The sequence below is a fragment of the Gopherus evgoodei genome, chromosome 12, assembly GCF_007399415.2.
Source record: "Gopherus evgoodei ecotype Sinaloan lineage chromosome 12, rGopEvg1_v1.p, whole genome shotgun sequence".
NCBI classification, from domain to species: Eukaryota; Metazoa; Chordata; order Testudines; family Testudinidae; genus Gopherus; species Gopherus evgoodei.
Window position 1 is genome coordinate 22,505,231 of NC_044333.1, and position 17,854 is coordinate 22,523,084.

The 17,854-nt window shown below is 39.2% G+C and overlaps 1 protein-coding gene across 1 annotated transcript in view; it reads right to left on the minus strand.

Annotated features, from left to right (window-relative positions):
* Nucleotides 1–16,992, minus strand: part of TSHZ3 (teashirt zinc finger homeobox 3) — a 70,180-nt gene extending 53,188 nt beyond the window's left edge. The window contains exon 1 of the mRNA XM_030582175.1: nt 16,909–16,992. Coding sequence (XP_030438035.1) covers nt 16,909–16,948 — 40 coding nt within the window. The 5' untranslated portion in view covers nt 16,949–16,992. The remainder of the gene's footprint in view (nt 1–16,908) is intronic.
* Nucleotides 16,993–17,854: the final 862 nt, after the last annotated feature.

Below are 17,854 nucleotides of genomic sequence, written 5' to 3' on the forward strand. Positions count from 1 at the left end.
TTGAGAACCCCTGCTGTAAAGCACTGTGTACATCAATGGTGATGTGGACTATAGTAATCATTACTTATACATGGTCTTAACACATTAAAGGTCCTGTAAGAATTTTTTTTTTGATGACATGTTACAAGCCCTGGGGTGCTCAAGAGGTAAATTAAGTATTATTATATTTACTTATTTGTATTGTGGACCCCATTGAGCTAGGCATTGTTCAACCCTGGAACAAAAAAGAAGTCCCGTGCCAATGGGATTAAGTAATGCAATCCAACTATACTTTGTATGAAGACTCCACCTACACACTTTCAAACTTTGCTAGTAGGCAGAACTATGGTTCTGTCCTGCATTTTTAACCATTTCACTTTCTTTTATCAATAATCAGTAAATTTATCTCACAAAATTCTTCTGCCATCTACAAATAAAAAGTTCTTGACTCTACACTAATGCAAACAAGTACATTTTTGTTAGCTCAAAACTACTACCACTGAACATGTCAAGTAATGAAAGATGTTTTCCTCTGAGACATGTTAAATACTTAGCTTCTTTCACAAGGAATGAGCATACAAGTTTCAAAAATGACAATAACTTTGTTTTGTAATTTATTTATTGCTTAATCATAAAGACCACACTGAGTTTTTGAGTCACACAAAATTGTGTTGCACACTCCTAAGAACAAGAATGTGCTGTAAAATTTTATCTTCTTTCCCTTCACACAGCTGATTGTAAGCTTGTCCTACTGCTTATTCAGCTGGCCATCACAATATGAAATGCAGTCACATAGTAAGATTTCACTACTTCTAGACTATTTTATAGAGAAACCACACTAACTAATATAGATAGGAACAATTTTATTGCAGGCCCAGAGTGGGGTGCGGGGGGAAGACGAGGAAGACCAAGTATGCTGGGTAAATTTCACCATATAAAAAACATTCACATTCTCCCCCTGCTGTTTCAGATTCTATTTCCTACTACTTTTCAAATACTTCGAATAAAAAAGTTAAAACAAGTCAGAACCAGTTGGTCCACACTTGGGTTATCTTTAAGTCTCTCTAGCCTATCCATAATGTAATCAATACTGTATTATTATGAACAAATTATCTAACTAATTAAATTAGTATAGTGATTGCAAAGTGCTTTTGGATTAGCGAGATCTGACAGGATGGAAAGCAAGTTGTGTGTTTAAAAATAAACAATTGTTTTTAGGGCTGATGAGTGAATAAGGTGATTCAGATATTTATATTTTAGGGACCTAATAGTCAGCTATTAAGGTCCTTAAATATCAGCCTATTTTTTCCTCCAAGGCTCTAGGCTTCTCTTCTCACAGGACCCTCCCACCCAGACTCTGACACTCTGTTCTCCACAGAAGTCTCTTTTGCACCACCCTATCTTGAAGTCTACATGGGGTTGGGGGAGCCACCTAGTGGCTTAAAACTGTTCCATTATTCTGTGGCTTCAAGGCCATCTGGCTTTCTCCCTGGATCTTCAGGTTGCATGAGGTGGCTGTCTTCCATGTAGTACAGCAGACCCACTGCCTTTCATACCCATCATTCCAGAAATAGTGTCCCAGAAAGCCTCTGCTGGAGACATCCCATTTCCTAGCAGTGAGGCAGGAAATTCTCCTGTCTGCAGCAGACTGAGCCTGGAGTACGAATGTTGCTCCAATCTCCCTTGTGCAATAGCTAAGGACATTACTCAGGGAAGCCTGGACATTTCCTAAACTCCAAGTTCAGTCAGCTGAGGTTTTCTTCACCATGCTGTTGACAAACTGCAGCATGATAATAAATATTCCTGCATTACTGAAGAATCTTTCAGGACTGGGAGACTGTGAACCTAACAAGCAGCCTCATGAGGATTTGAGATGGAGTGGCAACCAAGACAGAGAGAAGTGAAAAGAGACAGACGGCCTTGAAGGAGTGGAATGAAAGGGATATCACTCTTCACTATCAGAAGTTTTCCAAGGTAAAGAGAGACACTGGGGTCTTTAAGGAAGAGAGAGTGTTCTGAAGAGAATGGAGAAAGCCCTGGGCCTCGGGCAATGAAGGGTTAGTGGTGGAAGAATATTCAACAGATAAATATAATGCAAGAGACTGGTATACGGCTTGTATATGCCTTAATCATTTTAGCCATGCACAGTATATAATTCAACCAAGCACACTATGTGTGTTTCTTCTAGATATTTTTCCATATATATCAATGAACATTCAGTAGCTCTAACTGGGACATCATATTTTGCTCAGCACAAAGTGAGGTAAATTCTTTATTTATACTGATATTTATTCCATGCTCTTTTCTATGCCCTTTCAATGGGTAAAAAACCTCACAGCCATCAACAATTACACTAAGTCTGATTATCCTCTTTATCTGTAAGTTGGAAAAAATGCATCAAACATTTAACAACTTTTAAATTCTAACAAAGAAGCAAATTAACTCTGTCTTCTGCAAGGCTTAGCTGCTTGTTTATCTTACCTTCCCCCAAAAGCTTTCTTCTTCTGAACACACAAGGTGCTAGGGGGTGTGGTCTGAAGTCAGGAAAATAATTTCCAAAAGCCCAACTATTTTAAATGTGAATCATTAGTTCTTGAGAATGGGAATAACTCTTTTGTCTTATTTCAAGAACATGCAATATTTCAAGAGAATATTAGCCAACATCCTTAGGAAAACGAATATAGAAAAATTCAGGGAGCAAAGACTGATCTAATTTCCTTCTATAAGCAGAAAGGAGAGTAGACTATCGTGGGAAAGTACTTTTGCCTATAACCTACTAAGAAATCACAACCAGACTAAACAGTAGGTGCCTGTTTTCCAATATGCAGCCATCTATCCATATGTCTCTTATTCAACACTATATTGTAGTTGGCACTATATCCCTCCACTGGGGGGGAATTTGAACTTTCCTATGGATCCCTATCATTAAATAAAACTCTAATCAGCAAACACTATAAAGATATTACTGAGATGTTGGTATTTAACGGGGAAAATTAAAATTTGAATAAAGGGGAAAAGAGTTTTATGACAATTACAGATTGCTTCACATAGTGATAAAGTCCTCATGTTTAAATAATGCACCAAAACATGCTACAAATTGCATTATACATATCACATATAAATCCATTTGCCTACCACACTGACAGCCAACCCTATGTTTAGGACGATCATGAAAGAATAATGTGTCCAACTAAAATGGAAGTACACGGGTAATAAAAAAAATGTAATTATCCAATTTGGAATTCAAGTGCCAGACAACATCCCAACACCAGGAAAAAGTATCATTGTCTTTTTAATGACAAGCAGCACTAACTTTTGTTGTATGTCACATTCATGATACATCTCAGACCAGTTCTAACACAGATACTGCAGTGGTCCAACATATTTTAGTGTGACAGCTGTACACGCTTTTGGTGAACATTTTCTTTCCTGAGGATCCAATAACTAGAACTGTTAACGGAAGTTACAGGTTTCTTCAAGTCATCCAAGTTAGCTTCGGCTTGAGCTTCCTACCAACAGTGCTGGAAATATTCCAGCTGTATATAGTGGGTGCATTGTAGCCTATATTCAGATGGAAGCCTGTTTTGAGTTTGTTTTCGTGTTTTTTGGTTTTAGTGGTGTTCTATTTTCCATTTCAACACTGGACCTGCGTCAAGTGAAACTGGGTGTGCAAGTAGCATGTGAGATACAGACTATGCACAATTAGTGTCGCCGATGCATCTCTTCTCCTATTTTTGCCTGCTGCATTAGCTCAAGTTGAACTCAAGGAGTTACATTTCTAGCAGTGTGCCAGGATTGAGATGTGTAATAATAATAGATGGGAGTTAAAAAATAATGGGGCATGACCCTAAGATTGGTAAAAGCAGTTAACTGCTTACATCCCTGCATACCATTCAGATAATTGACCCCAACACGTAAAAAATTAAAAGGGTCCTTTCATTCTCCTGTCTCCTAAGACTTGAGGTTCTTTTCCAATTTTAGAAGCCCTGCTATTCTGTGGAAGGACTGTGGAAAACAAGTATAGGATCCAAAATCAAGAGAGAGAGAAAGTGGTCATCAGTTCTGTTTTAATGCTTACAAAATATTAAACTCTAATAATCCAACCTTCATATTTAAACTCTATTACTTTTCACATTTCTCAAAAACAGATTTCCTGGGCTCTAAGCATTTGGCAATATATGTGAGTGGGCAAAGTACTATTTCTTGGATAACATACGTATACTATGTATAATAAAACTGTATTCCAGTCTAATACCTGTGGCTTACAGTTTTAGGCCTACAAGCTTCCGGCCTTCTGTCTATTACAGTGTTCAATAAATAATTCCTTGACTTGCAGACTGAACACAATATAAGCTTTCCCCAACTTCTTTGTGAATACCAGGTCAACGACCCCTTTACATTTTAAAACACAAGCAGTAGGTACCTGTGAATATTTGTGTTGGGGCAAACTATGCTGAGCCTACTTTTGTGGCATCTGAGTACCTCACCACATTTGATTTCTTGACACTGTTTTTTACTATGCCGGTTAAAGAACAGTGGTAATATTGGAAGATCTGGCTTGGAAAGGACCTCAGGAGAGAATCTCTTGCCCCAGAAGCTGATTGAAAATGATAAAGTTATTGCCTGGACACCTCTCCACTGGCTGAGTGAAGTGCAGTGTTGCAGACTTGTTGAGGTTTGCCTGCCTTCCTGATGGCAGAACTAGTGTAACCATGATAGTCACTATGACGGATAGCGTATGAGACAATACGCTGCAAAGATAGCCCAAAATGAAAAAGCTGGATGAAAGCTTTAGGACCTCTACTTGGAGAGAGAGTAACAGTATGCTCTAGTCTCTGCCAGTGAAGATAGTAATGCTGTAAGAGGCTTACTGCATGCGTGCAGGAGATTTGTGACAAAAAGTTAGAACTCCATGTCAAGCCTTTCATGCAAACAATAAATATTACTTCTGCTCATAATCAGACTTTTCTCCAGCATCGTCTTTGAATGTTGAACCTTTTTCAATTAATTAAAAACTATGCACTGCAGAGTGCATATTTTATCAGCCCTCAGCTGCTTAAGTGTCTAGAAAAGACCAGGCAGTTTTTCTTTTTCCAGGCAACCCAGAGCAAGTACTTGCAAGGGTCATATCTTTTTAATTATCTTTTCTCTCTTTGATTAATTATTCCGTCTGACAATAGCGTGTTTCTAATGCTATTCACCTGCCTTTGATGATTGACAACTTTTCTGTCTGATTCAAAGCAAACAGCTGCTGCCATGATTGCCTAGCAACCAGGATGTGATGGATGAGGCCCAAAGATGGATGGCTGCAATAAATCATGTCTCCAGCTATAAAACTGAAAAAAGGGATAAGAATAAAAGCGAACAAAAAACAAAACAAGGTTTCTCCCCATGAGTGCACTCAGCTCCTTACCAATTACACCTGAAATGGACTTTGTGTCTATTAATAGCAAAGTTTTCTAATCAGTAAGAATGCAGTGATGCCATTTGTATCAAGGTGTGTTTACAATTGTTCCAGCAAATTGGCACTTGTACTTCAATTACCGACTATGTCGCACAAGTGCAAGGGTAGGAGATCAAAGTTTTTCCTTCTTCTGCAGAAAGCTCTATAGAAAACAATTTTTTTTTATAGTTTCTGTAATACTGGATTTTAATGAAGTGTATAAATCTTACTCTTCCTTATTGTTGGCAGCTGAGAAACAATACCAAAAGTAAAATGAAAGGGATTTGTGGAAGGAATAACAAACATCAGATCTCTGCTAAACTTTGTTTAAAAAACTTACACAACGTTAGTGATCATTTTGTGAAATGCATGCCATCATGCTATATATTGTTTATTAGACGTTGTTATAACTCTTTCCCACTAAAAAAGCTTTTTGCAATCAAGAAAACAGTTGATTTGACTCAAAAATGATTCAAAAATATTATCTACCTCTACAAACTAACCTAAGTTAAAACTGATTTATTTTAATGAAAAGCTATTGTAGTCTAACTTTTCCTATCATTTTTATTTAATTTCTACAGTATGTGCTATACAAGAAATATTAAATTCAGTTAGCAATCTCAAAGTCATACTTGGCACTGATCTTGAACCGCTTGCCCCAAATGCTTGTGCATGAATGCATGATTATTTTAATATTCTATTTTACTCATTTCTGAAACTGCTTTACACTGTTGCAATAAGTACACATTTCATGATAGTCACTGCCTACAGTTCCAAGGGACTCACTCAAGACCTAATTGCTCACACAAGGCTGCATCCTTAATTCTTCCAGCAGGTGGGGGTGTCCTGGTACTAGGAGGAGTACTTCCAAAAAAGTAAGTGCTTACCCTGGCTAAGCATATAGACAAACTAGCCAGCCCAAGTACCAAGCACCTGCAGGTAAACTCTACAGTTTAAAGACTCCCTGAAATGGATGGAGAAGGTGGATGGAAGTGAAAATTGTAAACACTGAAATAATTTTACTAGAACATGGCTTTCTTCACGGTTGTAGTATCAAAATGTAGCCAGTCAGTGAAAGGAAGTTGGATTGTGTTAATCTTTTCACATGCATATTTTAAAACATATTTTTATACTAGACCTGACAATGTCAGACAATGTTTTGTTTAGCAGCTACAGTCCTGTTTATACTTTAACGTTATGTACAGTATGTAGCTGTGTTCATGCAAAAGCTTGCCTGTATGCTTGTAATAAGCCATAGATTTGTCTCTGTTATAATAATCATTAAATGTATCCCATCGAAGCGCTCTCTCTCTCTCTCTCTCTCTCTCTCTCACACACACACACACACAGCCCCTAAAACAACTGTAAGGCACTCCTATAATGACCAGCTAGTATCTGGTAACAAACAATGAGAAAGCAAAGCCATCAATCAAAATGTGCACATCGAGGCCTCCACTCTGTCCCAGCTCATCCAGCTCTCAAGTTACAGCTTTACACGGCAAGTCTAAATAATATTCAAAATGATAAATGGCACTATAAGCCTGATATCCATCATCAATCTTTTTTTAAGGAACATCCATCTTCAATAATGCACGTTTGAATCATGTGAAACTGAGAGCTCCCAGATTCATTTACACAACCCCCAGCAAGCTGGTGCTTCTTGAATGATAGGTGTCAGCCAGTTTCTCCCAACTGCCAAACTAAAGGAAAAAAAAAAAAAAACCAGAGAGACAGAAAGAGAGAAACGGGGGAGGGGGGGGAGAATAAAAGCTTAAGAGATTTGAACAACAGGACTTAGCAGATAATATGAAGGAACATAACCTCTTCAGTCACTCTGCCAATCTACCCCCCTCTCACCACACACACATACACTTTCTCTGTCTTCCTGTCTCCTTCTCTCTCTCCAGATCAGTACTACTGTTGTAGCCATGCAGTACTGAGGGGAAAAGACAGCACTGCATGAAACTATGCTGTCCCCATACACACTCACACACACACACACACACCCCTCCCTCTTCGCTGTCTGGCAGGGACCATTTGATAAATGACACATGTCATTCTGTCAGGAGGAAAGGGTGGGTCAGTGATATATGGCTCTGCTGAAAAGGAAATCGACTGTTTGGCATGGTGCAGCTATTCTCCACCAGGATTTAGTTTCAGAACTCTAAAATGAAATCTACAATGTTTCAAGTGCATGGTTAGGGCAGGCTGACGTGAGGCCCAAGGAGCTTTTTTTTTTCATCCTCTCTCTGCCCTTCAGTTTTCAAAAAACTGTTCCACTGACTGGAAACTGCAAAAGAACATACATCTATCAAAGTCTTCAATAGTTATGATCCATGATAAAATTTAAATAGGTTGAGATTTCTATTTTTATTTATTACTGGGGGGGGGAGAATGGCATGCAGGCTTGACACAAAAGCAAGATAAAAATTAGCATGTTTGAAGTAATCGTCCCACAGCTTGACATCTGCATAGTAAATTTTAAAGGAAAAAAATGTGTCAGGCAGGCTTGAGCTGCTCCCTCCCTCCCCCCCTCTTTCATTAGCTCACTGGCAGGGTGGCACTTCTGAACCTCATTACTGCAAGAGGATTTATGAAGCTGAACCCAATGGCAAAGAAAAGGCATCTGTCAATAATTGTAGGGAGCTGCACTCACAGCTTTGAAATCTCATTAAGTATGCAGTTATCAGGCATAAAGATCAAAAACATTACTCAACTCCGACAGAATCTTATGGAGGAACATTAATTAGCAACAGGCCTACAGTACAAAAAAAAAAAACAGACTTCCTCTCACACCTGCCCAACCCACAAACCAAAAGAAACACTCCCCCTCCCTTCAGAAAAAAATAATTCCCAGCATCTGAGACTGATCAAGTACATGAAACGAGAGAGAGAAAAAAAATTCAGTTGAGACAGTCTTGGCGGTGAAGAGAGAAAAGGAAGAAGCTGTCAAAGTTGAGAAGGATGTCAGCACTGGCCCTGATTACAAGGGCCTATACAGTTCCCAGGCCTTTTATCATCCCTGCCATCAAAAACAGACTCTGTGTCACAGATGGATGACTGATGGCTGCCAGTCTTGAACACCCTCGCCAAGCCTCAGGAGGCCCCTGCTGAGATCTGGCCCTCCAGCAACAGGCTTGACCTAGCAGGAAAAGGACTTCAGGCACAGAGCCCAGTCCCAGAAATACTCAAAAACAGCACCCTGCTCTATGCTGCTCTTCCTTTAGAACAATTCAGTAAGAGGTTGGTTTGGGATTGTTTGTTCAGCTTACAGAAGTTAAACATAATACCTCTTCTCCCCTCTACACAAAGACTATGTATTATTTGAAAACAACACGGGGGGGGGATATTTGTTCACTCTACATTAACTGTATTTTTCTACTTTTCTTTATAGTTCACATTCTAAGCTTGATTTGTACACTCAGTTGCTTAGAAAACACAGAATAGTACAATATAAAATGGGTTGGGGAGAGACCTACAAGCATGTAGACAAAAACCAAGTGATCTTTGCAGCATGAAGTATGAAGTGCAACTAATTAAGAACTATGACCACCTCAATATTTTTGTTTTAGTAATATCCTACTGCTTATCTCACTTTACATCTTTTTCCCGATTTCCTCCCTATCAAAAAACTGCTTGCAAACAATAATTTAAAGCTACTTCTAAAAAAAAGAAAAAAAAGTCATCCCCACTTGGGTTTATACCCACAAAAGTTCTCTCTTGCTACTTGCTGAGCTTCATATGTTTTATATTTCCCATAATTCTGCACTACAAGTATTAAATTGATAACTACTCCATTTCTGTTATTTACTATGTTATTCATTTTAATACAACATACAAATTTGTCTCTTATTTCATGAGATATACAGTGATATTTACATGTCACTGGCAGCATCTGTAAAGATTAGCTTCTTAACTAACTATATTTTTAATGGATTACACACAACTAGCTGAGATTCTCTGCCAGTTAGAGACTTACCCATTTCCAAAATCCATTCATTTAAAAATTAACGTCATTTAAATAAAAGTGTCATCTTTGACAAAATAAGGAACAGGAAGTTTAGCTTTAAACAAGATTTTTTAAAAGAATTTTACTTAGAGTGTTACAATAAGGTGTTTATATTTTTTCCTGTGCTTACCATATTACTTTTATTATGTGTAGCATCAAAGTGATTATAGCAATTACATCTAACAGAATTAATTATAGAACATCCCATCATTCCTGAATACATAATGCATTAGAGGTAAGCCAAAGAAAGAAAACATCTTGATTGTAGTAACTATTGTCGGAATAAATTTCTCCTCAAGCATAAAGGCAAAACTAAAGTCAAAAATTTAAGAAACAGAGAGGCAATAGATGTTTAAAATATTAACTGCTGACATGTACTTGTAAAATCAAGTATATTTTTAAAATAGAGATACTGGTCTGTTTAAAGCTGAACTGGCAAAAATAACCATATAAAATCCATTAAAGATATTTTTTATCATAAAAAATGGAAACTAGCCAATTCACCCAACAAATGTGTTAGTACATAAAGACAAGAGTGTGTGGTGAAAGAGTCACAAGCCTTTAAGTATGCAAAATAAATTCACTCAAAGCTTCATTAATATTAATTTAAATTCAGAACCTATTTACATTAAATTGTTCATTAAAAATTGCCTATTTTATGCAACATGCATTCCACAAAGAACACATAAGAAACTGAAACACAGGGCTCAATTTAATGATAAAAATGAAATATCAAAAGTAAATGAATTTCAGTCATTCCAAACATATAATAAAACAGCTCTTTCTTCTACATAAACTTGTTAAGTTTGGCGGGAGTTTGGTAGAGGGGCATGAAAATTGTATTACTTTCACCCACTAGAAGCTTATGGAGGTGCCCTTTTGACCTCTCTACCTTAATATAGTTTTGCTAAAACAAGAATTATTCATGGCCAGCACATAACAACTACTTCCACAAAAATGTTTGTTTATTGTGAATGTGCTTAATGATGTGAAAGATCAGAAGTTTACTCTAAACAATGTCAAATTTACTCTAACCACTTTAAAAAAAAACCTAATATGAAAAAGAAGGAGAGTTGAGTGGTAACGTGGGTTGGGAATGGAAAGTTCTTCATTTGGTGAACTCCCATGCCCACAAATGTAGTGAACTTACCCGATTCCCAAACAGCTGTTCTGGATGAAGAAAAGAGAGTCATAATTAATAACACGTGTCCTGACATTATGAACTAATAATTTATAATTAAGCACAAACCCAAAGTTAGATTATTCTTGAAGAGACACACCTTTACTGTCTCAGCAAACAAGATAATGGCAAAAAGCTTTCAGGTATTCTATGACCTTTTGGTGATTGTTTTTTCCCCGAAGTATATAACATTGATTGTTTTCTGGAAATTTTTATGAATACAATTAAAAATGTTTAAATTCTGTAGACTATTGAATACTGATGGACTATCAGTTGTCTAAAAAATATCTTTCAGTGGTAACATTGGGAAAATTATGGGGATGAAGTCATATTCTTTGTTATAACAATACCTTTATCTGAACCATTACAGTTTTTTCATGTAAATGGTCATAAACAATTTCAAGCACTTATAATGTTCTATTCTGCATTATTATTCTTAAAAAACTACAATGCATTCTGCTCATGGATGATGGCTTGAATCCTTTGAACCAATTTTTGATGTAATTTATAAGTAATGTTGTATTCAGTTAGTTTTTCCTTGATTTCATGTTTCCAGTTTTCATGCTTCAGGTAATGACACACAAAAAAAAGGAACACATCCATTGTTTAGTGGGATTTTTAAAATTAATTTAATGACTAACTGCAAATGCTAGAAACTAGAATTAATCTGTCTGGATAAAAAAAGGCTTACAGACATTTAAATGCATGTATCGGGACACTTTATCAACCTAACATAAAATTGTCATCTTATCTTATTATATGACTATTTTATGCATGTGTCAAAGAATTTAAAAATGAATGCCTGTCTATTCAGTCTAATTACAACTGCATATTATCTGTCTGGATGTACCAGTCCATACCATTGTTACTAAATACAATATATTGTATTCACCTTTCATTTTTAACTTCAAGCACATAAACCACAATTTGGGGTGTAATGGGGAAAAAAAAATCCCAGACTCGAACATCTAAGTATCATTTACAGATAACACAGGATTGCGCTAGATGTATGTTATTTTCAGTACTATATATACACACACACACAAACATACACACATGCACCCCTACTTTGCAATATAGTATTTTAGGCATTTTTACAGTTCATCTAGTAGTTGTGTCACGAAATGGGGCTGTATTCAAATTTACCAGACTGTATTTGGATGACCTGAGAAACAGTCAAGACATTGGATTAAAATATAGACTACTGTATGTTAAGGCTAGCTAGTTACAAGGTTTGTACAGAAAGCTACTTGTGAGACCACTTTACACTATGGTTAATGATTTCTTTTCCCTCACTCATTTATCACTACATGTATATGTAATCATGTACACAACATATTTTAAAATTTACCATGCACTTCACCCTGAAGGTGATCTTTTCTATACTCTAGTTTACACTAATCCTGAAAACAGCATTGATAAAAAGGAACCACTCTAATCCTGCTAACTCACCCTAGCTTCACTGCATTTCCCATAACCCTGCAGCAGTCACAATTCATTCTAATCACTTTACAAAACAATCTTTAGTAAAAAGAGGAAAAATGCAGACTTGTGAGCCAATTTAAGAAATAACTGCTGATACATCAGTTATTGACTATTTCACTCCTGCTCATGATAGCGCTCAAGGCAAAACTGAGAACAAAATGACAACATCAACCACACGCAGTAAACTGTGGCCCAGGAGAGCACTGAAGCCCTAATTGACAGCTGTCAAGCTAATGGGAACAATGGCAGCTGATTCTCGAAAATTCTGTTTTCCAGCAGGCTATTCAGTGGAATCTATCAGGCCTTTTTACATTTATGCCCCATTTTCTTTTTGCATTGTTCCTCATACTTTGCAGAAAAAAAGCAGAGGACAGCCATAACTAATCATTTTGTCAGCTTACTGCTAAGAAGAATCTCTGTCCAACAGAAAAATATGTGGCAGGTTTGGAGGCAAATAACATACCAAGGGCTGACACTGCAAGTACCTTTATAGGTAGTCTACTTTATCGCTACATGTACTTCTGGAGGTATGTAGGTAGTTGCCAGGCATTTATGCAGCTTCAAGCAATTCCCATGTATTAGGAAATGCGTTCAACTTCCTGAACTCATATCTACATGTCTAGAATTTTGTCTAAAGACTTGTGTTCTCTCTCAACAGAATTTTTGTTATATACTTTTGTCCTGATTTTCAAGGCTGCTGAGAACCCCCAAACCCCACAGAATTGAATGGAAACTAGAGATGCTCAGCACCTTTGAAAATTAATCTATCAGTTATATTAAAGTGTTCATGTTGATGGTATGTGCCTCTTCAGAATGTAAGCACTAAGGTTGGGTTTAGAGAGCTAAATAGAGCAGAGAAAGTGTGTGGATTATTTCTACTGTTTAGAACACATTTTAGTAGAAAAAATATCATGGCCCCAAGTTCTATAAGAAGTGTTTCAAACGCAGCATTATTGTCTGGGCCTGAAACCAGTAATTGTTCCATTCAATAAAAAAACATAAATGAGTTTCCAACAAATCATTACAGTTTCCAGTCCTTTTAAAGAGCGAGAATAGAATGCATACAGAATGTGTATTAAGTCTTTTCAGTCAATGAGAACTAAACCACATTGTTTTGATATTTTAAATAGATGTGTTTGTTAAAAATAAAAGCTATATTTTAAAGACAAATAATTATTGTTTGCATGAACCAGACTAGCCTCTATCAATATAGTATTGCTTAGCTTTCCTAGACAGTAGCCTTTAACTAATAAGTGTTTTACTCCCTTCTAACTTAAATGGTAAAAGTCACTGGAACAGCAATCGTAATTCAGATCTTTCCCTTGCATTAACAAGTGTAGTCAAAAACTATGATCCTCTGACATTTCCCCCCTAATTTATCCATGATATTCATCTGTCTTAAAGCAAAAAACTGAAATTTTCATTTTTATAGATTCTTGATTCTCAGAGACAGCTTTAGTCTTCTACAGTGTGGCGTTAACACTCAGGCTAGACATAAAGAATTTGTGCACCTGTCTGTTATGTCTGCAAGCTCTGTGCTGCTGAGAGTTCTTTGTTGTTGTTATTCTACTCCAGACCATTAAAAGGGCCCTAATTCCTATGACATGATTATCCAGGTACCAAAGCCCATTTGTCACCTGCAGCAGAAAATTGAGTTAATGCACAACTAAAGGCAACCAGGACTGTGTAATATCAACTTGATTACATCAAACTAGCTGCAAACCTAATTCTGCTGGATGACACTGCGTGGAGCTTGTCATCTCCAATCATTAAAGCTGTCAGGAATCCATCAGGTTTACAGCTAATTAGGTGAACACTAATGAAGCTGGCAAAACAACTTTTCTTTTTTTATGGCTGAGCGGACCTTTCAGTTTGGAAAGAAAAAAAATCCCAAGTATTCTCAAGGTTGCTGGGGACTGGATTTCCTGAGTTACCAATCAGCAGACATCTTTAATTTCCCCCATCCTTCCAGTCCTTATTTATTTAATTTATTTATTTTCAGTCTACCAGTACAAAGCAATCAATTTGTCATCACTCTCAGTATGCCACATAAGCAGCCAAGCCAAAAAGAAGGGGGAAAAAATGAGAAGTTTCTTGTGCCTCATAATAATAATAAAAAAAAAAAACCAACCTCACACAGCTCACTTATTTATCTTCATGCACTTATCAACAGCATAAATGTTTTTGGTGTTTTTCCCCCACTCTTCTTAAATAAGTAGCCCTTCAGTCATTCTACATCCCCCATATCCATTAGGCAGAGGCATTCTGATAAAGTAAAGCCAAAGCTAGTGTATGGGAAAGAATGAAAGCACTCACTCTGCCAACTTCTGATTGACCATTAAGCTATTGATGAATGTGCCTGTCAGGAGAGAGACAATTAAATCAAATATGAAACAAAGTCGTTTTGACGGGTCATTTTGATAGAGCAAAACCATTCTTCCATCTCCTATTAGTCCTGCAGTCAAGTTTTTGTAATGAATATTTCTTAACTAACCTGCTATTTCTTAGCTATCTTTAAAAAGTGTAAAAAATACTTTTGGCTATGCTGCTAATAACATAATAATAATAACATTTCCAGACTGATTAATAAAACAGCATTTAGCAGGAGGCAATTATCATAATAATCATGTTTTATGTGGCAACCTAAAAGCTACAAATGTAAAAGATATATCATACATCATGACTAGTTCACTTAAACCAAAAACAGAAAGACAGTGTACTTCAAAATGTGTGAGTTCACCAGGGAAAGATTCTCCTAGAATCTTAAAGTCCAAACTATAGCTCACCTCTTTGAAGAATATATCCAACTTTTCTGAAAACCAAGTTCTTCAAAAACTGAACTAGGTTTACACCCTATACTTTTCAAATTATGTTGAAGGACAAAGTTTTGAACCCATTTTACACATATCATTATTTCAGGCACTAACCTGAAATTCAACATAATAAACTGTATTATTTAAATGAAATGTTTGTCAGAGTATATTACTATTGCACTTTAAAACATTCCAAACTTTCCAAATGTCAGTATGTAGATTAAGACTACAAAATCTACTGTGAACAAGTATAGTTTCTGTTACAAAAACAAGTATGTTAAACTTAAATGTACACTTGAGGAGGTGAGGAAATGTACACACAGTTGTGTATATTTTATGTTATTCATTGTGTTGCTTGCTGCTTACTAAGTTCAAATCATGCCGCTTTGAGAGCTTGACATATTTCTATGTGCACTGGTAGATTTTTTAAAGCATTTCTTCTGACAATGCTCTCATAAGTAGCAGGATTACTTTATTTAAGTTTTAGTAGGTAACACTGAATGGCCTAATTAAAAGTACTGCTATAACCACTTGGGAAACCACTACATTCATGCATACATATGGGTCTCTCCTAAAGAATGCACCATGAGTGCTTCAGTCTACACTTAAATTATTGGACCCCAAACTAGCTAACCCTTCCTAATGAAGAGAGAGACTATATCTCTACCCATTCAGTGTAAGTATCATACATATCAAAATGCATGTCCATGTGATTATGTCACAAAACTAACCAAAAGTCTCTAAAGTTGCACTGACAGAGAGTTGACAGGTCATATATGATGTCACTCAGTCTGGCGTTACCATAGCAAGTGATTTATTGATGTTTATCGGGAATGAATAGATCAAAGGCAGCCAGATGACAGGCGATCAATCAGTCATCAAATCAAGGATGGCAACAGGCCAAGGAAACCTTTTCCCACCCCACATACCTCCATTATTGTAAAATAATCTTTTTATTGGGTTTTCCCCCACCCCTCAACCCACGATTTGGTTCTTCCAGAAAATGCTGCTCAAGTTTAAGAGGAGCTGGCATTCAAGGCATAAAGAAACAGAACAAAATCCACAAGGACAAAAGCCGAGAAAAGAATTTCTTTAAAGGGGAAAAAAAAGGGGTGGGGGGTAATGCAAACCCAGCATCAAAAATACTGGCTAGTTATCGGACAATACACCCTTTGCATTGGTTTCCTTTGCAACTCCCCAGTTTGGGCTCATAAATGAAAAAAATCAATAGGATTGGGGAAGAGGTTTTCAAAGAAAGTGACCAACTAGGTGGATCTGTTGGTCCAGTGGAGGTGTCTCCAGTGCAGCACAAGGGGAAGAGGGAGAAAGATAAACTTGGATAAAGGAGTCTTGTCTATGGTTTGATCTTAAAGTAACATTAAAAGCCTGTAATATCACTCTGTGCCACTTACCACATATACATACATAAATACATACATACATTAGCTGTTTACAAAGAAATTATCGATGTCTTTAACAAACTGCTTGTGAGTGTGTGAAAAAAGGGGATGGAGATTGTATAGGGAAGGACGGGGAGAAAATCAAAGTGAGTGCCAAAGCAGAGATTGGAAATGAGCAACGTTTACCTCTCTTTTCCTCCACCTCTACAGCCACACACATCTTTTCAAGGTTCACCTCTATTATCTGATATCCCTCGTTTTCACGAAGTGTTGTCCCCAAAACAGAGGGATGGGAGGGGGGAAGGGAACAGGGGAGCTGGGAATAAACCAAAAGTAGGAAAAAAGACCATCATGCCCAACCTCCAGCCCCAAAGGGTGGGGGGGGGGCGGTAAAGCCACAGTGATGTGTCTGCCTGACCAAGTTTACTCTGCAAAATCCACGGCGTGCAACGTGCAATCCCGGGGAGCGAGGCAGAACGGGAGCTCAGCCCAAACCCAACTCGCTCTGCCCGCCGGAGAGCGGCTATGAAAGACAGAGGCGAAGCGAGAGAGAAGAGGAGAGAGGAGAAACAAACCGCCGGGGAAGGCAGCTCTCGTACCTGCTGCGCGCCGGGGCGCTTGCTGCTTCCTCCTCGGCATGCTGAGCTCCTGCTGCCGCCGCGGGTGCCAGGAGGGGGTGGGCTGCCTCGGGGCGGGGGTGGGCAGAGTTGCTTCAGCCCCGGAGATCCGGTGAGCGGCTCCAGGCTCGGCGGGCGGGCTGGGGGGTGCTGCGGCTGTGCATGCGGCGGCGGCGGCACGCAGGGGGAGGCGGGCAGGCGGAGGGGGAAGTTTTGACAAATCGCCCCGGAGGCCGGCGGTGGGGAAGCCCCCCGACGAGTGGTGCGCGCAGGAGGGCCGGGGAGCGCCCGCCGTCCGCCCCGCCCCGCACGCCCGGTGCCTGGCCGGGCTCGGAGATCACGGCATAAAGAAGGGGGGCCGCTGGCAGGAGTCGGCAGAGCTTCAGGCTGCGCCCCTCGCTCCGGCTCGGCGCTGGAGCGGCGGCGGCGGCGGCAACAGGCAAAGCTTGAAGGGAAACGAGATGATCGCAGTGTCACTCCAACTAGTCTGCGGAGCCGGAGTGGGAGCGGGGCACCGCGCTCCCCCCCGGCCCGCGCCTTAACTCTCTGCGCAGCGCGCCGCCGGCGCCGCCAGAGGGACGGGCTGCGGGGGGGGACCCCGAATCGCCTCCTCCCCCTCCGACAGCCGGGGGGACCCCTCCTTGTGCCCATATGCTGGACACCTCCCAACTTTGCCAGCCATCGTCAAGGGGATCCACGCGGCCTCCAGCCAGGGACCCCCCCTCCCACCTTCCGGAGGTTCCCCCCTCCGCCACGGGACTCACTCCAGCCCGGCGCTTAACCAAGGGACCCCCCTCCACCCTCCCCGAGGCCCTCGCTTCTCCCTCGTCTGTCATAGCCGCCCCTTGCAGCCAGGGGCACCCATCTCCTGCCCCGGCTGTCAGGGCCAGGGACGCCCCCACAGCTGCCCACCTCGGCCCAGGAAGAC